At 42.7% G+C, this 24435-nt stretch overlaps 1 protein-coding gene across 13 annotated transcripts in view; it reads left to right on the top strand.

Moving 5' to 3' along the window:
• The window catches only part of MTSS1 (MTSS1, I-BAR domain containing), a 192076-nt gene that overhangs the window by 10523 nt on the left and 157118 nt on the right, over positions 1 to 24435 (top strand). For 12 of the 13 annotated variants that reach the window (XM_014522180.2, XM_014522184.2, XM_014522178.2 and 9 more), the window contains exons 2-3: positions 12134 to 12195; positions 17639 to 17712. In XM_014522180.2, the coding sequence (XP_014377666.1) occupies positions 12134 to 12195; positions 17639 to 17712 (136 nt within the window). Of the gene's footprint in view, positions 1 to 12133; positions 12196 to 17638; positions 17713 to 19503; positions 19526 to 24435 lie in introns of those variants that run through there. The other variant, XM_025209884.1, reaches the window with a different exon arrangement.

The raw sequence follows: 24435 nt of genomic DNA, 5'->3' as shown, positions 1-24435 counted from the left end.
TCAGCGGGAGCTCCCTTTGACCAGAGAGGGGTCCCAGTTGGGAGAGACCAGCATTAGCTTTGGGAGAGCAGCTGAAGCCGCTCCAGTCTCTAGAGCGTTGAAGGGAAGACGGTGAAACTAGCGCAGCTGCTAACAAGCCAACTATGGGGAATAAGTAGCGGTGCGGGCTTGGGAGAGACAGGGATGAATCCCTGAAAACAGGTGAGGCTGAGCCCGGGCTGTAATGGCCAGCCCCGGCAAAGAGAGAGGATAACTGGGGGGCTCTTCCAGGCAAAAGACGCTGGAGAAGGTTCAAGGACATAGAAACTGTGCCTTGCTAATGAGTTAATTAGCGGCATGAAAATGGCAGCAGTTACTTGCCTTTGAGGCTCTCATTGGTGGGGATCTGTACCAAAGCCAACGGCCGTGCCCAGGAGAAAATTGAGGAGGCTGTTGCCTGCACCTTGAGCAGCTGCAAACGAAAAAGAATAAATCTGTAGATTGATGTGACCTGTCTCGGGGGTTACTCTGCGAATACCATCGGTAATAATATACCAATCTCCTTCCTCCCTACATAAGATCAAAGTCATGGCAGGCAAGTATGAGAGGAACCAGGCGGTATTGCGCAATCCCAACAACAATCATTATATAGCAGTTAAATACAAGTAAGAAAAAAAAAAATTGGAAAGTATGTAAACCCTCATGCTTTTAGATACAAGCTTCCCCCCAGTACTGGAAGTTAAAGCTTTTTTTTGCACTTAGGCAATGATGTGAGAATTTGCTTTAGTGGACTTGCTTGTCTTTTTTCTGAAGCTTATAGCATTGGCCACTGTTGGACCAGATACTCAACTGTGTGGACCATGGCTTTGTTTGAGTCTGGCTTTGTAAATTGTAACACTGCACATTTTAGAAAGCTCGTCCCACATTAGATTTCTCAAGCTTTGTTATATTGCTAAGAGGAAAGTTGGCCTGTTGTTTAATGGTATGTTTTAACTTTTATATCGACCCATGAGAACCAAAGTGGATAGTTTTTAATTTTCTTTTTAAACCATGGACTGAAACTGCTATTTAACATGCTTGGATTTAAATTTCATTTTGAGCTCTTTCCTGTTTTGTTTTGCAGTGTCAGGATCTTTCATGACAGGGCATATAATGTATTTGATGTTGCTGAACTTGGAGAGATGATTCAATAACTAGAATATTAATAGTGAGGTTTAGAAAAGGGGAATGTGTGGGTGATGGGAGAACTGAATTGTCAAAACGGCTTGTGCCTAAACAAGATACAAACTGATAACAAAGGCAGCAGAAATTAAATGTGGTTCATTAAGACAAGAATGAATAAATTAAAACAAGAAATCCCTCAAATAGATGTGCTTTGCATAGCTATAGACCTGCATACGAGATGAAATGTTTTCAGACAGCTGAAGTTTTCATGTTGGTTTATTGGAAGATGGTAGTCCCCCAACTTAATGCATAGTTGGGAGACAACCAAAAATAGCTCCATCAAGTAGGTGCTTGAATGTATTTAAAATGTTTTTATGTTTTCTAACCTAAAAAGTGAACAAGCCATGCAGCATATGGAAAATAAATAAAGGGGGAAGGAAAATTTGTTCTAAGTTACTAAGCTTTAACCGAAGTGACTGAATTTCCTGTGGGGCTGGTCTTTTCTCTTAGTTCAAAGACCCTGCCCTACCTCTCTGAGTCTATGAAAGGGAGCTCCAGAAATCATCAAGTCCAGGCCCATGTCTGAGGCAAGATTGTCCTTGTCCAAAGCGTCCCGCACAGAATCCATTGTCTAAACTATTAGCAGAACTACACGGTCAACCCTGATACAACCACAAAATAGTGCCCTTACTTGCCACAGGTAAAGCAGGGGGACCATGGTAGCCAATGTCCTGTTGCTGCAAAAGGTCTTAAAATATACTTGAGAAATCCAAGGAAGATGGCCACACTCCCTGTTAGAGGAAGACACTTTCTCTCCTCCTTCCCCCCAGTCTGTACCAATCTGACCATGGGGAAAATTCCTTTCTGATTTGTAAACATGGCAGTCGGTCTGACCCTGAGCAGAGGGGAAAAGACCCTCTCCAGGCTTAAATCTCAGCAGGAGCATTGGTGTGCCTCAGTGAAAATACCCAGCCTTTGCTGCAGCTGCCACCCAAAATGCCCCTCATGCATATAACAGCAGGAGTGGGGGAAAAAATTCCCTCCTGGCCCCATGTTGGAAGCGCAGAAGCATGGAAATGTACATAGTCAAACATGCGCGTAACTGCTCCTGGATCATCCCTGACCATTCCCTGTTCAACCTCCTCTTGAATACCTCCAGAGATGGAGAGTCCATGTCTTCCCCAGGCAGTCTGCCACTGCCTCGCTGTTCTAACAGTGAAGAAGTTTTTCCCCGATATCCGTTTTAAACCTGCTTTGCAACTTCAGGCTATTGGTCCTCATCCTGCTCTCTGCAGCAAGAGAGAAAAGATGTTTTCCCTCCTCTCTCTGGCAGCCCTTCTTTCAAGCATTTGAAGACTGCTATCACATCCCGTCTTAAGTGCTTTCTCTGCAATCTGGACATGCCTACTTCCTTCAGTCTCACCTAGTATGACTAGTCTTTCAAGACCTATCATTTTTTTTTTTGTTTTGTTTTGTTTTGTTTTTTGTTGCCTGCCTCTGGATCTTCTCCAACTTCTCCACATCTCTTTTTAAAATGTGTAGCCCAGAACTGCGCGCACAACTTGAGGTGAGGCCTAACCAGTGCTGAGTAGAGGCACTATTGCCACCTATGTCTTGCACCTAATGCTTCTATTGATTGGCCTTTTTTTGCAGCTGTATCAGAGATGTGTGCTGTGCCTGTCATCTGCCAAGACTCCTAAATCCATAGTGCTGCCATTCAGCTGGGTGTCATCCATTTTGTATTTGTATTTTTGATTATTCTTTCTGAGGTGTGGCACCTTTTTAAGGTGATGGCAGATGTCTTGCAAGAGCTGATGTGGGCTTTCATGCATTGGACTGCAGAGCTCCTTGCATTACAGACCCTTCTGTGGGTTGGGAGAAACGTGCAGCGTATTTGCCTGTGTTTTATACTTCCTGTTGTCAGAGCTGGTTATAGCCTGGTTTTATAATTCCTGTTGTCAGAGCTGGTTATGTGCCCAACCATAGCTATCTTGCTTTTTTTTTTTTTTTTAAGCACCTGATGTTACTGGATTAGCAAAATTGATTAGTTGGCCATGGCCACTGTATCTTACCACGTGTTGATACATCTCAATGGTCAAGGTCCTTTTCTGAGGCCATCTTGTTATGGCTGCTTGTTTGCTTATTTCTGTTTTGGCTATTTCCATTTCTTTGAAATAACAATGTTTTTTTATGTGGAACAATGTTTTTCATGTAGCCAACTTTGCTTTTTTGTGTACCCTTATTAAATACAGCACATAACACCTAGTGCCCTTAGTCTAATTGGTGGCAGTATTATGCTATAGGACTCCTGTTAATGCCATTTAATAATTGTGAAAGCTTTTTTTTAACTGATAGATAAGATTGTGTTCCTCTTATTTCAAGGACTTGCGGTTAGGAGCAGAGTACTGAACTGCTGGACAGATGGATTCACAGTTTGGGGGGGTGTTATTAGGGTGTGAAGTTTAGCATCAGTGTTATACCTGCCTTTAAGGGTTTTTTTTAGTATAATGATACAGCTGTGGAAGTCACTGACTAACAGTGAGAAGTGCTAACTTCCACGACTTTACTAGTAGTAATTTAGTAATTCATGTGTATAAACAGACATGGTGGTCCTGTTGCTTAATATGCACTCCGATGGATACTCCAGTGAAAAATATGGCATGAGGTCTTGCGTAGAATAGGATTGTGGTGATAAACTTGGCTGGTAGGAAGCGGGGGCATATTGGGTAGGGAGTGGGAACTGGGAGTCATGAAGAGTGATATCATTGCTTGTTGCCCTCAGCTTGCTGTCTCCCTCATTGTCATCTTTGCTGCCGTCATCATTGGTCCGTCTCATAGGAGCTGACACCAGGACTGGAGCCACCTAAACATTTTATTTAGCATAGGGGAGAGTGTGCATATGCTTTAAATTGCTTTTTAAGGACTTTCCATCACCTTCTCTCTCTCTCTCTCTCTCAGTTGCAATGTGTCAATATATAAGCTATTAGAGAGAGGCTTCCCCCTCTCCTCCCTTGAAGTAGAAAGAGGCACATAACTATTCCTTCTGTTAAGTTGTCAGGCTGTTAGGTTTATCTAGGATAACAAACCCAGTTCCAGCGCTGTGGATTCTGTCTCAGCCTGGTGGCTGGATCTAATTTCAGTAAGTGTGACACCCTTCAGCAAATCTACTCTCACTTAATGCATCTGTATCTGGATGGTAATTTTGGAGAAACCAGAGCAGTCCCATTCACTGGATAAAATAACTATTTCCTCTTCTAAAGCTTGCTATTCCTAGATAGAAGCAACCAAAATCAAGATTATTCTCAAAGTCTATCAATGTGTTAGCCTAAAAGGAAAGAAAGCAGTTTTAAAATATTCTTTTCTCCTTTATGTAGTGTTTGCTTTATAATATGAAAGTGGTTCACTCAGTCACTTTTTATACGTCAAACATTGTCTTTCCGAATCTGCCACTGAGTGACCAATGCACAAACCTTTCCCACTTGCAGATTTATGACTACATGTGTTAGCTTTTCCCATGCTTTTTCTTTCACTCCAGGGCTGGAAGCTGTTTGCTAAACGTACCTGAGCAGCACTGGGTTTAAAGTGGGTTGAGTTGAGTTTCCACTGAACTCTTATGTGGAACCCAGAAGCAGGCATAAATGGGACTTGTTGGTAAAACAAGTCTGCTATTCAAGGACTTTGGGAATAACCTGAGCACTCTTTGCCTTCTATGCCACTTATGCCTAGCGGTTCAAAAATGACTTCAGCTGTCCAAAAGAAGTTGTGACTATTGATAAGTCTGTGATCAGAGTGTGGTTAGTGTGTCAGGATTTCTCCACATGCCAGTAGACCTGAGTGTGGCACATCTGAGGCTTGAGGACCTTCAAGAGCTCCACCAGTTTAGCCTGGGACGGGGATGGGCAAAGTCTGGCCTATGGGCTGGATCTGGTTGGCCATGGACTCCATTTCCCAGCAGCCCTTGCCTGCCTGGCTTGGGCTGCTCGCCATGGAGACCTCAGCCTCACCTACATGGGAAAGCTCAGGTTGGGGTTGCCATGGAGACCAGCCATAGCCATGCTGGCAGAGCAGAGCAGGGGGCTGCTCTGGAGCTGCTGGGATCTTGCGATGGGGCAGCCCCCAGTGCTGTTCTGCCACTGCACTGCCACTGTGGCTGTGGTTGGTCTCCATGGCAACCCCTGTCTTGAGCTTTCCCATGCAGGTGCAGCTGGGGTCTCCATGGAGACTGGCCCAAGCCATGCAGGTAGGGGCTGCTGGGAGATGGAGTCCAGCTGCCAGCTGGATTGGCTATTTTGCCTACCCCTGGCCTAGGACCTTCAGATTATTTTGCTGTTGTGTGTGTCCCTGAAGGTACATTGTTATTTTAATTGTGGACTGACCAAATACTGATGGGGAGGCATACTCTTTCATGCTGCAAGCCTAGTCATTTGGCGGTGAGAGGTTAGGACAGTGCCCTTCTCACAATTCACAGTAGACTAGTTGCCTGACCCAAGGAGAAGACTCACCCATGTTATAACTAATCACTATTATAAACTAACTAATTAAGCAATAAGATGGGATGATGCTGTTTTATTGCCTCATAATGATATGCCTTGGTTGGTAGGCATGCAGCCAAAGGCAGAGCACTGCTAAGTGCCAAGGCATATCATTATGAAGTATACCTTGGAGTATTTTACTATGATTATAAAATATTAATTTAAAAGAAAAACATAATATGTGTGACCTTTAAAGCTGAAAAACTATGCATGTAGGTACTTTTGGGGAAACAGGCCCCAGATAACAAAGTAGTTTTATATATATATCTTATTATAATACTATATATATATATATAGTAGTAATATTTATTTTATTTATTTATTTATTTTTCTTTTTCAACAAAAACATTAAAAGAAAAAATCAAACAAACCAGAGCCCTGCAAATAAATGACTGGCTGTTCTTTAAAGCTGTGGGATTACTGAATAGAGGATTTAGGACCTTGTTTCCTACAGCTGCGCTTCCTTGCAGTATTTTCTTCTTGCTGAACAGGGGTTAAAAGATAAAGGAAGACTGCCGCTTTTACAGATAACATTTGAGCTCAAATGACTCTGACATTTAAAGGAAAAAAAATTGATTTCCTTTATCAGCTGTTTGTGCCTTTTGCAATTTCTGATTTCAGAGATAACTGTGGGGAAACATTACACTGAAAAATGCTGCATTCTTTGTTTTCCAGAGTGGCCTGAAATCACATTTGTATGCTTAGTCAAAGCAAATTGGTTATAGTCAGATTTTCAAATTAAAAAAGTAATGAATATTGCAATGATTATTTCTCAGGATTAAATTTAATGGATGGTTTATCTGTGCAGATAGATTGTGCCCATCACTATTCGGATATTTACTCTTGCAAAGCCCCTGTAAGATTGGGAGGTGCTGTTACTCCACCCTTATAAACGTAGGGAACATAGGATGGCAAGGTAATTTTGTCCAAGGTTGCACAGTAAAATTGTGGCAGAGAAGAGAGACTTCAGCCCAGATCCTCCATTAGTACTGTAATCACAAGAGGCTCTCTTCTCCATCTGTGTCTTGTAAATCTTACTCTGCTGACCCTGCTTATCCTCCTTCCCAACAGCTGGGAAGTGTTTAACAGCATGCAGTGAGCTCCTGTGAAGTGAAGCTGTCACTACTTTCAGAAAGAGCCCAGGGCACCCGGTCTTTTTAAGATTATATTGTTGGAAGCATTTGTTTGGAGGGTCTAAAGGGATGTGCAGTGTAATGCACAAAAGACTTGAATGTCATTAAATGGGTGAGAAGCGGGGAGTTGAGAGAGATGATGAAATTGCCATCCTGGGTTTGGAAGAGCTGATTCTGAGAGTTGGCTTGTGAAAGTTAAACGTTTGTTTTGTAAGATTTGCAGGGGAAAGGTCAGAGCAGTAGAAAAATCAAGCAAGTTCTGGCTGGCTGAAGGGGTTGTTCAAATATTGTTGTGTATGATGGTAGAAACCACCACAAAGAAACTACTGCTGGAAAATGAGATTATTGCTAGCTGGTAGATGATCAGTCCCCAAAGGGTTAAAGTGCGACTGAATGGACTGACTGCTGTTCTGGTACCAAAAGCTGTGATGAATTGAAGTTAAGATCAGCCATTCTTGGGCTGGGTTTAAGACTCCTTCACCGAAAGTAGTTGTATAAATATAATTAAGGCAGTTGAATTGAATTGAATTGAACCATTTCATTGAATCGGTGCAATACCTGGGTGCTGGCTGGGCCTAATCCTTAAAAATGAGAAACAAGCTTTGTTGAAGTGTCAGTTGTCTATTTTGATCTTGATTTCTTTGTGATGCATTTTGGCCAGATGACCAAAGCCTTCTCCTTCTCAAGTTATATTTGAACTGTATGTGTCCCTAGAAAACATGGAGGTGCAGTTAACAGCACAGTACTGCCATTGAAATGGCAGTATAATTAGGCTGCTTTGGTATCTTTACTTGTCAGCTTGTATTTTGCTTGAGAACCTGGTAGGCCCTTAGGCCCTGCTGTTAATTGTCAGTACTTGGAAGGTGCCTGGCATACACATACATAATGCATGGACTGTATGTAGGCATGTCCTGAAACAGCAGCAGCTACTGCTGAGATGGCGTTTGAAGTAATACTAACAGGTTTAAGGAAATGGCATTTATTAATTAAATAAATAGGTTCTTCTATTTTAAATGGTGACAGCTCTGGCTTAAGATACAACATTATAGTCCAGGTCTTTTCATATTGAAGACTTTCTCTTCCTCATTAGATGCAGACACTATGAATTATTCTTCCCTATATTCATGGCCATGTGTTTACTTAGTTTATTAAAATAAATGTTTGGCAGGTTCCAGACCAAGAGCTCTCTCTTTACCCACGGAACAGTTGCAGCTAGAGCACTAGCAAGCTTCCTCAATATGATGTGTTAGACCTGCACAACCCATCTGTAGGGATAAGAGGAAGGGCCTCTTTCTTACACATTTTAATATTGGGCCTTTCTGCAGATATACATATAAGAGTCACTGGTAATATGAAACTAGGACAACTGTTGAAAAAGACTGGGAGTATAACTCGAGCAGCGCCACTAACCTAGCTCCCATCCCAGCGTACAGATCTCTAGTTGGCATTGTCATGCTTTAAATTCAAGCTATCCAGCCATTCTGGGGGTATGGTTTGAAGCTTAGGTGATGCTTGCTCATACTCTGCCTTCGTCTACATAAACCATCTCTGTTACCACTCTTATTGCAACTTTGTCCACTGAAGGAATTGCAAGAAACAGCAGAAACTTAGATGCAAGCCTCCTCCTGCCAGCACAGCTTCATATAGACCAGGGGTTTTGTTGGCACTGATAAGTTCTCTGCCAGGCATGATCTCTCTCTCTTCCCCAGGACAGCATAGCAATACTGGCAGATGTTTGTGATGTAGAGGAGACCAGGTTAGAAAAGCAGTGGAGATGCAAATTAGTTTGCAGCTTGAGTTAACCTAACTCTGCTCTTGTTAATTAAATTTCTGTGTAGCTTAAGTGTTCCTGTGCAACCCCTCTCTGTCTAGCTAAATTATCTGCTTGTTGCACCCCTACAGTGCATCCCCATGAGCGGGAACATGTGCGTTTCCTGGCCCAAATGGCACAATGTGTGCCACTGCTGCTTGTCCCCGGGGAACACCAATGCCATGCGCATTTTGCCATGGAGCACATTGCCCTAGGTGGAGAAGGGGAGGCTGGGGCCAGGAACTGTGCTGGCCCCAGCACCCTTGCGTAGCATCCTCAGGGCCTCTGGGAGCCCTTGCTGCAGTGATCCTGCAGCTGGAGTGTGGCCAGGCTCCAGTTCTGGGTGGTGTGCACTGCCACCATGTGTGCTGCCTCGCTTTTTTTAGGCGTGGGTTTGTTTTTTGTGGGGTTTTTGTGGGGGAGGGTGGGTTTGTGTGTGTGCATGTGTTTGAGATCCTGGGGTCAAACAACTCCTGGTGCCACAAAGTAGCAGTGCTAGGAGTGCCTGCATGTGTGGCATGTGCAGTATGTGGCACTGCAGATGGGTCAGTGGTGCTGCATACTGCACATCCGTGCCTGTCTGGATGCACCTGTAAAGGCTCATCTTTGAGGCAGTATATCTTATTGTGCCCCTGAGTCATGTTTTTTTCCCCCCCATCCATGGCTGTTTGATGTTGATGATGAAGTCAGTATAAATGTTCTACCATTTCTTTAGTTAAGGATTCTTCAGCTTTGTCTTATGGGTAGTGCATTAAATTTAAAGAAGTGTTTTTATGTTGTTGCTAGTGTTCAGAAGATGGTAAAGGGTCTAACAATAAAAGTCTGGTTTAGCTCTGAGTTTCCTTCCCCGTTGTGTTGTTTCCTTCCCTTTTCCATATGATGCTGTGTGGCAAAAGTAAAATGCCTGTTCAGGGGTTATAGATGACACTGCCTGGATTCAGTAAAGGGCTTACCTGTGTCTCTGACTTTTTAGGTATGTAAATAGTTCTGAGGACTTTATTGGGGTTTTTCAAATGCTTGCATTTCAGATGTGTAGTCTGGCCTTGGTTTGGTAAAGTTTTTGTGTAACCTGTGTTATACCAGTGCAAACTACACAGAGCCATTAGCTATAACAGAACAAAACAAAGTTTCCAATATAACGCTGGATATGAAAACTATAAAACGGACTCATTTTCTTTCATTTTGAACAAGATTGGGCCTTGCTGACTAGAAGGCACTGCATGAAATAACTCTTGCAGTGAAATCCCATCTTCCTTAAAGTTAGTGCCAAAACTGTTAACTTCAACTGGGTCAGGATTTTGCCTTCAGATTCAAGTGTCTGAACATTTTGAAAATGTCATTGTGTGGTAAGCTTCATGGTGGGGTCTTTCTCTGCTGACATTTCTCAAACCTGGGGAATGTATTCCCATCAGTTCACTAACCATGTAAAACAAAGTATTGTCAAAAATGTAGTTTCTGAGCCTTTAATAAGCTGAGTTGAAATAATATTTGGAACTTTTTTGTCCTCGGGAACTCTTGAGTTACAATTATACATGAAATTGAATATTTTTACAAAGCTTTTTTGAATGGGGACTACTACAGTCTTGTACCCATCTCCTTGTATACTGTAGATTCAAACAAAAAATAAAATGGCTCTTTTTTTTTTTTTTTTTTTTTAAATGTTGGGGTGAAAAGTCAGCTCTTCTATTAGATCTCTGTTTTTATTGGGCAGTGCAAATCTTGTCAGACTTATTGAGATAGATACTCATCCTCTCACTTGGGATCTTAGGGCGTGAGCTCGAGTTGTTGCTTCCACGGAGAGTTGGGTGTGGTTCTTATTCTTACGATCTGATGGCCTGTAGGCGATAAGAACCGTAAGGGACCTAACCTAACTTGATTTGCTGCCATGTATGTCAATAAGCAGAAAAGTGAAAGGGCAGTCCTGGTACAGAATTCATGCAAGAGGGTGGGGTGACCTCTGGTTGTAATGCCCTATCTGAAGACTAATTGGTTTGTTGTTTCTTTTTTTGGGTGGGGGTGGGGATGCTTGGCAATGGTTAGTCCAGCGGTGTGCTAATACCACTGGCTATTATTCTAAACAGTATTGTTTTGTTGTTTCCTCGTTCTTTCCCATTTTATCTCCTCTGTATCCATCTATTGTCTTTTGTCTTAATGATGTACAGCTCTGGAATGAGCTGCTGGGCATTATGGTAATACAAATAATAAGTATTTTCCTGTCCAATTTGACGGAAACAATTGACACCTGTTGGGGTGAATAGATGTTACTAGCCTCAACTCCATTTGTAGCATGTAGTAATTTTAGCTTTGGGTATCTGTCTTACCTAAGTTTAACCATACTAATATTTTGGGTCAAGTGTGTGTCTTCTAATGTATTAAAATGAACCTTGCTTTTTATCCCTCAGACAATTGGAATTTTAAGGATGACAAGGGAAAGATGAGTAAAAGATGAGGTTACCTGTACTCTGGAGTAGATTGGCTCATTTTGGTCAAAACAAAGACTTTGAACTTGTTTGTTGGTTGTATGAAAAGTTTAAAAACTGACACCCTGTTTGTTTAGTATGCTTTGCTTTTTTCATAACTCCATCCCCAGCCCCCATCAAAAGAAAAAAAAAGTGTCAAGGTTTTTGTATTGAGAAGCCATAAAAAGTTCACAGGAAGTTTTAGAGAAGGAAGACTTGATATACTTCAGAAATGCCCCAAAATATCATTGGCCTTTTCATTCCCAGTTCTAGTTTGAAGTCATTTCCCAGGTCAGTCATGAACTACTCCAGAAACAACTGCTACAGGTAAAAACCAGCTGTTGCAAGAGCCCCATCTTCTGCATTCTTCCAGTACTTCTCCTCTTCTGGTTTGAGCTTTCTAGTGTTACCTTGGGAGATAATACTTTTGAGGTCTCCTCTGGTAACTTGGCACAATTGCACGAGAAGCTCTAGAAAGGAGAACTGGGACCTGGTATTTGCCACAAGGAATAGGTGCAGTGACAGGCACTGGGAGTCTGTCTTCTATCTTTAGGTATTTATGCAACCACATTAACACGGTATCCCAGCTCATCGTCTCTTAATGCTGCTCATGTCCGTGATACCCTTGTGAAATATGGTAACGTAGTACTATCTTCATTTCCCAGATGGAGAACCTTAGTCTCCCTGAACCTCAGACCTAGATTTTTAGATGTTCTTTAGACACTTTAATATTAAAAATCAGGTTCTAATTGACTTTTCTAGGCTCATAAAAGTCTCTGATGGACTCTTGGTCTCTTGGCCCCTATATTTAGTATTCACTCTGCTGCTTGTGTTCAACGGATGGGTTGCATAAATTGAGGACCAACCAAAGTTTTAGTCTTGTTTTTAGGTTCATGTGTTTGTTTAAACAGGGTGGCAGATAAATTGTTAGAAAAATGTGTTCAAGGCTTAATTAGCAGAAACTGACTACATTTATTGTTGTAGTCAGTCATATTATCACGTGAACTTTGAATGTCCAAAATGACATTTGTTGTTGTTTCCTTTCTTTTCTTGCAGGGAAGCTACCCAGCTTGGGAAGACTTTATAAATAAAGCGGGGAAGCTGCAGTCTCAGCTGAGGTAAGCTTCATTCAGTCACTCCAGACCCCTTGCACGCCTCGTATATATGCGTGTAAATGCACTGGGATGAAGGGGGGAAATTGAATGTTTCCACCACAATAACTTATTTAGCATGTTTTAATAACTCTGGGGTCAAAGTCATAGAATCATGGGATCCAAGAAGTAGGGGATCCCAGTAGGGACCTTCATAGGTCATCTAGTTCTACCTCCTGCCTGAAGCAGGATCGTCCCTATCCAAACCATCCTATAGAAACCATAATCTAAGCTCTACATAGACTGCTGTCAACCCTGACACCACACATACCTACCACTCTAACCTGCCACAGGTAAAGCAGGGGAACCACAGCAGACACAGTATCATTCATATGGGCATAGGCCATTCAAATTGAATTGCATATCCCTATGCCCAGTGTACTCTAAAACACTGGGCAATATCTGTGGTAACTCTTAAAAATGAAGAGAAAAGCATTTTCTGCCATGGGAATTCCAGTCCTGGATCATTTTCTAGAAGTTATTGAACTGTATGCTGTTAGGCTTCACTTTAGGAGTGGGTTTCTAAAAAAGTAAGTATGGCTTCCATTAAAAGATGCTCTCACAACATTTTATTACATCCTGCTTCAGTTCTGTTAACTGTAGAATTGAGTGAGTTGGTCCATATTTTTACTTGCATGCAGTCCTGTTTTTTCCCCCTATCTAAGCAAGCAAAACCTGAACCATATTTCTTAGATTATGGGAATATACATTGTTCTTGTCATGGCAAAAGTAAAACAACACCTGGATGTGACTGGCTTTCTGCACGTGTGCTTTCCTTCTCTATGCATTCCCATCCCAGTGGGTGTCCTTTGAGGGTATGTCACATCTTGGAAAAAGTAAAAGGAGAAAAAGAGGAACCTCCCTTCCATTAGATTTTGTAGTTGCCTGCTTCTAAAAAACTTGCTTTCAATTCTCTCATCTCCCTGTCACTCCCTTTCCTCTCAGTCAACAACTGTTATAACGTATTTGCAGTGTACCACAAGTATTGGGTTAGAGCAGTCTGGTTCTCAGCCTGCGTGCCTCATGCAGCCCAATCGGGACACTGTTGCAGCCCCTGGGACATCCTGTTAAATGGCTACACGGGAAGTAAGTTGTGTGGGTGCGGCCCAGGTAACATTGAGAGCTGCAAGTATGGCCCCTTGTGGCAAACAGGCTGAGAACCACTGGGTTGGAGCCGACTTGAGCCTGCTTGTATGCCCATGCTCACAACTCTTCCCTGCTCAGGGTCTTCATTCCTCTAAAAGGAGACGACACCCCTACTTGATGGCAGTCCATGCCATCAGGACACTTCTTGCATGTTGAGGGTTCTGAAGTTGCAGAAATATTTTCTTGCCCTGATGTGCTGAAGTGGCACTTGGAAAAAAAACAAGTCGTTGTTGGATTCTGTTGTGGATTTTAAGTGTGAGAGGCTGGTGCTTTATAGAGCCAAAACTTTACATGCTTTCCAGCCAACTTTTCCAGTTTTCCAGAAATCCCTTCCTGAACAGGGTTCTAGAAAATGGAACTCTATTGATAGCTTGAGGAGGAGCTAGTCCTACTTGATCATCCCCAAGAGCTCCTCCATACCCTCATCTCTCGGCTTTCACAGTCTTCCTGGTCCAGCAGCCTCTTAGCCTGGGATGACTGGTGTGGCCACATGTTGGGAGAAAACAGCATGTAGTGAAGTGTAAGGGGGCTGTATAAAGGAGATGTTACAGGGAGAAATGGGAGAGCAGAAAGATAAATTAAATCCTGGGGCACTTATGTATTTGAAGGTTTAAGCAGTTAACAAGTTGTTGTGCATCAAACAGGAAGGTCTTAAGCTCTACCTCCAGAAACAACCTCTGTCTTGTTTTTTTTTAAAGCAGTTTGTGAACCTTGGTAGTCACCAGTTCGGGATAAATGGGCGAGTTTGCCCTTTTCCTTTCTTCTTGATGGAGGTCCCAATCCAAATGGGTCTCCAGTTCCTGGCTGTCTTTACCCAGCCAGACTTGTGTCCATCCACCCTTTCTTCCTCTGGGGTAGCGTTGGCTGTCCTGGTATGATGTGGGTTGGTGTTGCAGGTTCTTGCTGTGAAATTCCTCTTCAGAGAGAGTGGGGACTTCAGGCAGCAGCTCCAAACTCGGACTGCTCCCCCCTGCTCTGTTCCTGACCTGTCTGATGCTTAGCAGCTCAAGGCAGAAATGTCCTTGAACAGGAGCTTTTGGACCCAGGCCTCAGTTACCATAATTGAAGACTTGGGGCACTGAGGAACATTTTCAGCAACTTCCTTTGGGACAGGACACTGACTTTTGTTTCCCGAGAAATCGAGTTCCAGCACAACTAATTATTTGGTAGAATATATTCCTGCTTCTGTAAATCCATGCCTCTCAGTGCTGCTGGCCTGTGTGCGTCTTGGCTGTCTGTCCACGGGCAGCTTTAGCATCTAAGAATTTGCTGGTTTCTTCTGGGAAACATCAGTCTTATGTCTTCGTTTCATTTCCTGTCCCCTACCTCTGATAAGGGAGAGCATTTATCATTTTAGCTGAGGGGAGGTTCTCTGGTAGTTTCCTGTCAGAGGTGTTTCTAAGGAGATTCTAATCTGGAGATTTAAAATTTAACCCATCAACTTGAAAGAATCTAAGAGTACAATCTGGATGTGAAAAGAGTACCTAAAACCGTGGATGAACATTGGCAGTTAGCTAAAGGAAACTACAGTTCTTGATTACTTGTTCTCCCCCGCCAGCCCTGGAGTGATATGCAAGTAGCAGTGCTCAGTCCTCATCCTTTCTGTTTGAGATCCTCACTTCTCTCAAACCCTGTCTTTGAGAAAGCAGGAGAAAAGTCCTAAATGGTGTAGTCCAGCTGTATATGACTACTTTGTTTGGTGTAATTTGAGGGTAGACCTGGAATAGACGTTCAGGAAAATCTAACTTGCTTGTACATGTTTAACTTCCTCTGGAAAGCTCCTTTCTTAGCACTCCCAGGCCTTGTGGCCTCTGGTTGAGTTCCCTGCAGCTCTCTGCTAATGTATCTTGCTTTTTTGGGGGGTAGCTAGGAGGACATATTCACCCTTGGACTGGAATGAGAAATGAAACCCTTGAGGACAAAAATGTAATGGATGCTTTTCCTCTTTAAGGGCCTTTGGCTGTTTGGGTCTCATTTCAATCTTCCTGCCTCCCCAAAACACCTAGAGAACTTAGTGCACTGGAGGAATGCAAGATCTACCTGGGGATATAGGGATAATCCATCAGGATGAAGTACTGCTCTTCCCCAGTTCCTGTCTTATCCCTGAAGTCCTGACCTAGTTTCATTTAAATCAGGATACCCAGACACTAAACCAGAAGGAGGAAAGCTTTGGCGCACACCTGGGGTGTGTAGGTCCCTTAAGAACTACTTATTTAGAACAACCGAATTTAGATATTGGAATCTATACATCTTTTTTGAGAGTAAGAGTCCAGGCCCATAGCCTCTAAGACACGGGCAGGTAATTACTTTGGGTGGAGGGCAGCTTACCAGGTTTTGGCAAGCTGTCAAGGGCCTCATGGGTAGCCCCACCCCCTGGTCACCATCTTGGGACCAATGTCCCAGTGTCTTGGGACCAGTGTCTCAGGGCCAGCACCGGTGGGGTGCAGGCTGGCAGGGGTCTGTGGAGTTGGGCTGGGCTGCACCAGCAGGGAGAAGGGGGAGCTGGGCCAGCTCGATAAAGCCCGTGCCAGCTGGGACCCTGCACTCCTGCCACCCTGCTCTGCGCCCTGCTGGCGCTGGCCCCAGGACACTGGTGTGGGCCTCATGCACCTGCTCACTCCCAGTGCCCCCAGCCCCGTGTGCAGCCCCAACCCACTGCTCCCCAGCAGGGCAGGAGCTGGTGCTGAGCGCAGGGAGAAGGGGCCCCTTGCCTGCCTTGTGACTGTGCTCCCTGCTGCAACCGCTTGCAGCCCACGCGGGGCTGTCCTGAGGAGGCACAAGCAGCCCCACGCAGGCTGCGAGTGGCTATAGTGCATTTTTGACAGGAACCAAAGACAGACAAATTAATTTTCTAAACTTTTTAGGGGCCTTGCAGGCTGGATAGAATGGCCTCACGAGCTGTATTTTGCCCACCCCTGCTCTAAGACTTTCTGAATAAATGGATATAATGCTCAGGTTTGAAGCATGCATGAAGGGTAGGTCGTCTTTTGTCCTTTAAACCAGAGAACCCAATTGAGTTAATTTCCTGGACAAAACAAGGGAGCAGCTCTGTAGCCAAGGAGGAAACCTCCCATCTCACAGGTGCTGCAGACATGTCCTCACACTGCTGCCTCTTGGTGTATGTATCCTCAGAGGCTGGCAATGGCTAGTGAGCCCTCTTCATTGGGGTCTTGTTACATGATGGGATGAGATTTGATTAGTCTTGCTAGGATCTGCTACCACTAACTCTTGCAAGTTCATCACCTTGTCTCTTGGGAAAGATGTGGAATTTACTTGTGGTGTTGCTGTCACCAGTACCAGGCAGTTGTGTGTTTGCTGGGGGTTTTGGGGTTTTTTTGTGGGTTTTTGGGGGGTGGGGGGAGTTGTTTTTTGTTTTTTGGGGTTTTTTGCTTGTAATGGCTTTGTCCCTTCTCGAGCTGTACAGGCACCTGTGCTTTCTTTAGTAGGTGCTACTTGGTTGCTATACCAGAATATGTGTATGCACACATGCTTGTGTGGCTATTAAGGCTGCTTGAACTTCAGGGATAAAGATGAGGGTATATCCAGTAACCAAGACTGCCAATTCTGATTCAGTGCTGGTCTGCCTATGAGGGGGAAAATGACAAAACAGTTGGTCCTGGCTAGGGAACCAGAGAGGAAGTAAGAGTAGTTTCTCATTAGTCCCTAAACTGCCAGACGGTGTGAAGAAAAATCTTGGAAGAGATCCCTTCCTCTTGCAGGGGAAGCAGATGCTCTGCAAATGAGACCTCAGAAATGACCTGTTTCAGGAGGGGATTGGGCTGGGTTTGCAAAGAGGTTATCGCTCCTTAATCTGGGCATTTATCCTAAAAATGTAGAAGTGTCTCCTGGAAATAGCAGTGTCTTTTAATTTGTAGTTTAATTAGCGTAGTGTAATTTGTTTAGATTCTTTTTCATGTTTGACTGCTTAATATTAGTTCATCAGATGAAATCAGCTAGAAGGGGCTGGCTGCATCCTTTTGAAATAGCACCTGTTCTGTGCAATTCTCAGCATGGCATTAGCATGGTTGGAGCATGGTCCATAGTGCCAGCACAAAGCAAGGAAGAGATTAACAAATTATGGAGGGAGTGGGCTAAAATCAAACATAAAATAGGGGGTCTTTTTGTTATACTGTTGCCTCTGCAAGTTCATGCTAGCTTTTTTTTCTTTTTTGCTTTTTTTTATAAGCTTGAATGTGTTTTTGGCAACAATTAAATAGGCAGCAATGAGACATTGCTAATGTTTTGTTATCTGTATGCATTTCAGGACTACAGTAGTAGCAGCTGCTGCCTTCTTGGATGCCTTTCAGAAAGTGGCTGACATGGCTACTAACACACGTGGTAAGCAGATGTGTCAATATTTAGTTTAACAGAATGCTGTGTGCGGTTTTATACCATTTGTGGTAATAAAAAAAAAGATAAGCCCAACTTGTTACAACTGACAAGCAGATCTGTTAGACATCTGTTAGATAGGCTTTTGCTTTGAAAACGTAGCAAACGAGAAGAGATTGGAACCATTTTTTTTTAAAGATGGAAACCTATAATCTACAATATGGGTGACATAAATCATTTGAATATTTCTTAATTGCTGTCTGAATTGCATGTTGGTGAAGAATATTTTAACTCTGGATTTACTGAAATCTGTCTCTTCTCCCACTGACACTTTGCCCTCTAAGTAGCTTTAGAAGAGATGTACATCTAGATCATCAGCTGATGAAAATTGGTGCAAGACAGCAAAGCTGGACCAGTTTTTATATCGGCTGAAAATCTGGCCTGTATTCTGAAGCTTGGGGTTGGTAGACATTTGTGGCAGTTTTCTGTACTTTATTTCTGGAACAAATTTCCCATATTGTTCCTCCCAGCCCCCCTTTTTTCTGTCTGCCCATTAATGGCCAAAATTAGTTCCCTTTGAAAGGGAATGAAGTTCATATAGGGTAATTGCAAGCTTTTTCTATGACTAGACAAGTCAAATGATTGCAGCTGATGGTCATGGGTCAGTGGGAGAGTAAAAGCTTGCCTATCTATGCCGAAGGACTTTGAATGTCCCTGCAGGAGTTGGGTATTTCTTGTGGCTACTGTGTCCAGGAAGGTTTTATTGTTGACAAGCTTTCCCAAAACAAATGTATGGCCATTCAATGAATAGCTTTCAGTAGCTTCTGGTTTGAGCATTTTGTTTTTGTTTGATCCTAATACATCCATGATATATAAAAAAAAAATTTATATTTATATACATAAAATATATGTTTAACTGGTATACGAGTTAAACACACACATTTAACTCCCTGATAATACTGCATCACTAGTGTGAGAGTTCATTAGTGATGTGTTATCTAAGCCACACTTCTTCTGAGTGGACTAGTAACAGTTGAAATGAGTGCCAAATAGTATAACAAATCTGGAGATCCAGGTTTTATGGTATTAGTGTAAATTGTTGCAATATACTAACTTAAAAACAAACCATGTAGCTCATGCAGGTCAGACATCAGGCCAGCTCTGATAGAGCTGTTGTCTTTTGTACACTGCAGAAAAGAAACCAAATTGGAGACAGAGCCCAGGCTGAAAAACTTGTTTTAGGACCGTGAAACACTGTGGTCCTTACTTGTGGCCCCCTTCTTCAAAAAAAAGAAGGGGGAGTGCTGGGGGAGGGGAAGAGAAAAAATTCAGACTCTAGCTTCTCTGCTCCTGGCCCATGTTTAGTGGGTTAATGAACATACTTGAATGAGATGGTCCTTTTATTTAAGAGGATTTGAGTTCCAGAATGAACAAAAGAACATAAATAACGTGATTTGTGCAGGTCACTGCAGGTTATTTTAAACCTTCCGTTATGATTTGAAATGTCTGACATGCATCGCGTCCCTTTGTCTTATCTTTTCGAATACATCCTTTACAAAAGGAGCTCTGTAAATTCATCCTGCTAGACTTGTATAGCTGCTCTGTTCTGCCCTTCCGCCTTCCTCGACTGAAATGATAGAAGGGAATTTTGTCTTATTTTTAGAAACTGATGTTCTGGGCACAGAATCAAAATTCCAAGTTACTGGCTCTTCTCTTTCTGTTTTTTATCCTTTTGCCCCCCCAACTTCTTTCCCCTTCCAAGCAGAGACTAGCCTGTTATATGGTAATCATCGAGGGACGTTCATCTAGCACGGCTCCACAGGTTTTGGGTTTTTTTATTTTATTTTTTATTTTACTGTAAACCGGACTTGAAATCCCGAAGCCATTTATGTTAATGGCAGCTCCCATGACTTGATTAAGTTCTTTAAAATTAGGCATAGATGTGAGTGATTTTGAGAGTTAAAGAATTTTCTGTTGTGACATGGGTTGTTCGTTTTTTCCTGTCTGCGGTTTCCTTCCTTGAAGAGTTAAATACCTTAATAAATATTGCTGTCTGTTTTTTGTTTTGCTTTGTTTTAGTTTTGGGGTTTTGGGGTTTTTTTTGTTTCTATGCACTGTGGCTCTTAAACTGTATGTATGTATGTATGTATATTAGACCTGTGGTTAAGGCTGTAGTATAGATTTTACGTGAAGAAGAACAAAAATGGTAACACTACAACATTCGAGTTTTGTGTGTGATTACATGAACTGATGTTAGCAATATTCATTTTCTTACAAGAAGGGATTTTTTTTTTGTAATAACATTGCGTGTAAAATATGAGAACGGGTGGCATACTGGTTGCAGGGGTTAAAAAAAAAAAATTGCCAGGAGAGAGGGTTTAGAGACGGGTATGCTCTAAATTGCAGCTATACATTGTCATTGCATTAACAGATACTACTTGGGGGGGCTTTTAAATAACAGGCATCTGGATCAGCATTATTTTGGAGGGGCAGTGTTATTAACTAATTGGAAGTGGTGTGATTAAAGTGTTGTGAAGCTGTGTGCTGGTTTTTAGTTGTAATTGCTTTATAGTTTTACTGGAAGCGACATGTTATTTTAAGACCCAGTCTTCTAGCTGATGAAAGCATTTTATCACAGTCAGTCAGCAGTAGCCCTCTCTGGCTACTCTTTAATCTGTTTGCATCAGCATTAGCTTTAGAGGGGAGAAATTTGTGTGCACGTGCATGCATGCATACATATGCAGAGGAAAACTAATACTGTTGCAGTTACCTAAGGGTGAAGTGTGATAGGTGGTTTCTGGTCTTAATCTCATTAGGTACAACACCACGTCTGCTATCTGTTGAATTGCATTCCAAGACTGGCAGTACTGTTTTTTTTCCTTTCGTGGCCTATATCCTCTGGTTGTTTCCATCCTCTGAGCTCAATTTTGTCTGCTGCACAGTGTTGTTATGCTCAGCGCTGGCATCTTTGGGGTGGAGATGCTCAAGGGGTGAGTTTCAGACAATAAAACCAGGGGGCTTGTGATCTCCAGTACCCTGTGTTGTACTATACTTGCTGGCTCTTAAATTGGGAAGGGCCTAGTGGATGTGGAACGGTTCATTGTTGTGCGTAGTAAACTCGTACATACAGACTGGACCTTGGAGAAGGCTGTGGTCCTGTTCACTGTAGAGTTTTAATGCTCTGAAAGGGTTTTAATATTGATGTTATTTACTTCTGAATTGTTTTAGCAGAAAAAAAAATAGGATCATGGGAAGAGCATAAGTGCTGCCACATTTAAAAAAAAAAAAAAAAATACAACTTCTACCCTAATCTAGGCAAACTCAGTGACTGTCAGCTAATTTTTTTTTTTTTTTACCTGAACATTCATTTGATATAAATGTCTCTTTTTAAATTCTAGACTATCCTGATATGGGAGGGATAATGCTAGGAATGTCAAGTGATTTTCAGTAGGAGCTGAAGGAGTTCAAAACCTAGGGGCGTTTATACACACTTTTTTCTTTTTTCCCCCCCATGACGCACCGGAGATCCGCTGCATCGGAGCAGACTTGATTAATTGAGTCTGCTCCATGCACGAGTGGAGGTGAATTGCGCTGCACTGTGCGCAGTTGTGTAAGTGGTGAAATGCATGTCAGCGCGCTTTTGAACTAACACACCTCGTAGGTGTGTTAGTTCAAAAGCGTGCTGCCACCATTTTCTCAGTGGTGCTTTTCAAAGTGCGCGGAGCTGCGGCACTTACATGTGTAAAAATGCCCTAGGTTTTCCTGCTGCTACATCAACCAACCAACCAACCTTCGCCCCCCCCCCCCCCCAAAAAAAAAAACAAACCCAAAAAACCACAAAAAGGAACTGAAACAAGACTCAGTCAACCAACTAACAAAAGCCTTTCTCTTTCTACATCAGGTTACATTTAACCTGGGATAGATGTCCTCACAAAGTTTTGGCTTTTGCCATCTGCCACTTTGTTTTAACAGGGCTACTGACCAGCTCCATTCCAAACCTTGTAAGTTGAGCTGTACTCGAGTGCTTCCCCTTCTCTTGTTCCTGTCTGTGCTTGGGGATAATATTTAGCCTGGAAGATTACAGTAGTACAAGCATTAAATAATTGTAAAATGCTATGGCTTCCATTCAGCTCATCCCACTAATAACAAAGGAACTTCTGTTCTCACAGTTTTGTTTTTTAATTGGGGAAAAAAAATAACCCTAAAATAGCCATGCAGCATCTGAGGGCCCTCACAATGAAATGTACAGTAACACTGTGAACTGTAGTGAAGAATGCTTGTCAAAACAGGACCCCAGGAAAAGTATCTAAAAAAAACTAACACCTTTTAATTCACTAAAACCTAAAGCCACTTCTAAATCTGAATTTTGCAGTGCTTGCTGTTGTCCTTGTGCATTCGACTGACGATAGGAAAAGAGGAACTAGAATGGGTCCAATAATTTTCTGGCGTTCTTGAACGGGTACAAAGCTGCTGTAATGCAAATTTAGCACACTGAAGGGGAAATGACCATTCTGAGGAACTCTAAAACGCTAACACTGTATATTCTTGTATGTACCATGTCCCTGAGTGTATTATGCAGCCTGACTTTTCTATAGACAGCTTTAAGGGGAAAAATTCTTATCTCCCCACTCGGCGCAATGAGCAGCTGAATGGGTGGAAGGTGGCTGGAGGTGGTGCTGGAGCCCTGTTGTACTGGGAAAGCCTCCCAGCTGCAGCTTTCCCTATGCCCGAAGTGGCGTAGGAGGAGGAGCCACTGGAGATGGTGGGGGGAGCCAAGCAGTACCCAGGTGGCTGCAGCCCCACCAGGAGCAGCCCTGCTGGGGAAGCTGCACATGCTGGCTGGGGCATGGGTGGGAGCACTGTGCTGCGCTGGTGTCTCCAGGTGGGAGTGGACAGGGCTCAGCCCCATGCAGAGCATCATGGGGGCAGCTGCAGACTGCACGTGCACTGCACCACCTGGGTGAGCTCTGTTGCACATGCACCCCTCCCCCCCCATATACAAGAGTAAGACTTTATTTTGAGCTATTATGCACTTGTGCCTCTATATACACTGTACACAAAAATAAATTGGAATAAAATTTACTTTTAAAAATAAAATTAAAATGCTATAGTAGATGTTTGATTTTTAGTCTATATTTGTTTGTTTATCTATAAATTGTTAAAATGATACCTTCTAAAAGACTTTGCATGTGCAGTCCTCAACAGCTGTGCAAAACTCATTAAGTTGCCCTCCAACCAAAATAACTGCCTGCACCTGCTCCAGAGCTATCGTGAAGGGTTGGAGCTGACATGCCAAGTGTGGGGCAGTGTGCTGGGTTGAACTCAAAGTGGTGAGGCTGGCTGTGGACCAACCCTGCATGCAGACCTGATCCAGTGCATGGATGGGACGGGAGGGGCCACGTGGGTCTGGAAAATTAGTGGTGGGGTGGAGGAATGAAGGAGGGGGAAAAAGTGGTAATGTTGGCTGCTGTGGCTCCCAGAGCCACAGTAATTAAGGCTGCCACTGTTCTGCGTCCCTTCTCCCAGCCCCAGTTTCCACATTTGGTATCCCTTTTCCTCGCATAGATTTCATACCCCAATTTTCCCCAGCTGGTTTTGGAGAAGGTGCAGGTTAAATGTGAAAATATGGTACTTTTCTTCTAAGCCAGTCTTGTGTACTTGTCTCCCAAATGAATCTGGTGTGGTCCCACTACATTCTCTTATGGCAGAAGAATGCCAATATACTTGTGTTTGTAAACACAACATCACCAATATTTGAGCAGAGTATGAATTAAGTATGAATAGGGACGTTGGATTGCTTGTTCTATGTGTATACTCAATTCTCTTTTCCTTACTCCATCTTCCTTGACTGGTGCTGGAATTAAATTTGAAAATGTAGGTGTAAGAAGAGTAACTTACTTAATATGTTATGCTATAGTTTCAGAGTTTACAGTGGTATTTTTCACGACTGCTTTATTGAAAAGTCATAGGAGAGCCTGCAAGTTTATTAATGGACTCTTTACCCCACCCCCTAGCTCTTCTGAGTTTTTTTTTTTTTTTTTTTTTTTTTTGTGGGTGTAAATTTAGCAGATTTATGGGAAGATTATTTGAAAGCTTTGTGATTTACCCTGGACCTAACAATTGATCATCAAAATGCAGTTGCTAACGAGTCCTCTAATACTCACTTTGCTTTAGTGGGTTTTTTCCCCTTCTCTATTGAAGTTTCTTTAAATATCCATGCCAGTGTTTGCTATTAGCAGATGAATGAGTTTCTGAATGGTTTAATTATGCAGCAGCTCTGAGCTTTTCTGTGGGCAATCACATTTGGAGGATCAAAGTGCTAGTTTCTTCTTCATCTTAACAGACCCTGCAAAGCATACACCTCTTCTTCCTCACACAGTAGAATATATTTTTAAAATGCCAGTTTCAAACAGTCAGAAAAATGGGATTTAGCTTTCGTGGAAATTTTCATGAAAGGTTTGTTCTCAGCCAGCTCCTATGGGAGTTTCCAGCGATTCAACAGCTAGTGTATAAATTACCCCCCTGCTTTGCATGATGTCAAAGTAAGGTTGACGGGTGGAGTCACTTTGGGCGTATAGGTTTGCGTGTGTGTCCATGACCTGTTTTTCCTCCCCCCTGGCAACTTCTTATCAACCAACTCCTCTGTCAATAATATTGATATCATTATCTCTCTTTCTGTTTAGCATTTACCGTAAGAGCTGACGGTATACATGCTTATGTATTTTTTCCATT

Source organism: Alligator sinensis, unplaced genomic scaffold, assembly GCF_000455745.1.
Source record: "Alligator sinensis unplaced genomic scaffold, ASM45574v1 scaffold681_1, whole genome shotgun sequence".
NCBI lineage: Eukaryota > Metazoa > Chordata > Crocodylia > Alligatoridae > Alligator > Alligator sinensis.
The sequence above is the reverse complement of the archived record's forward strand: the minus strand, read 5'-3'. Positions and strand labels throughout refer to the sequence as shown.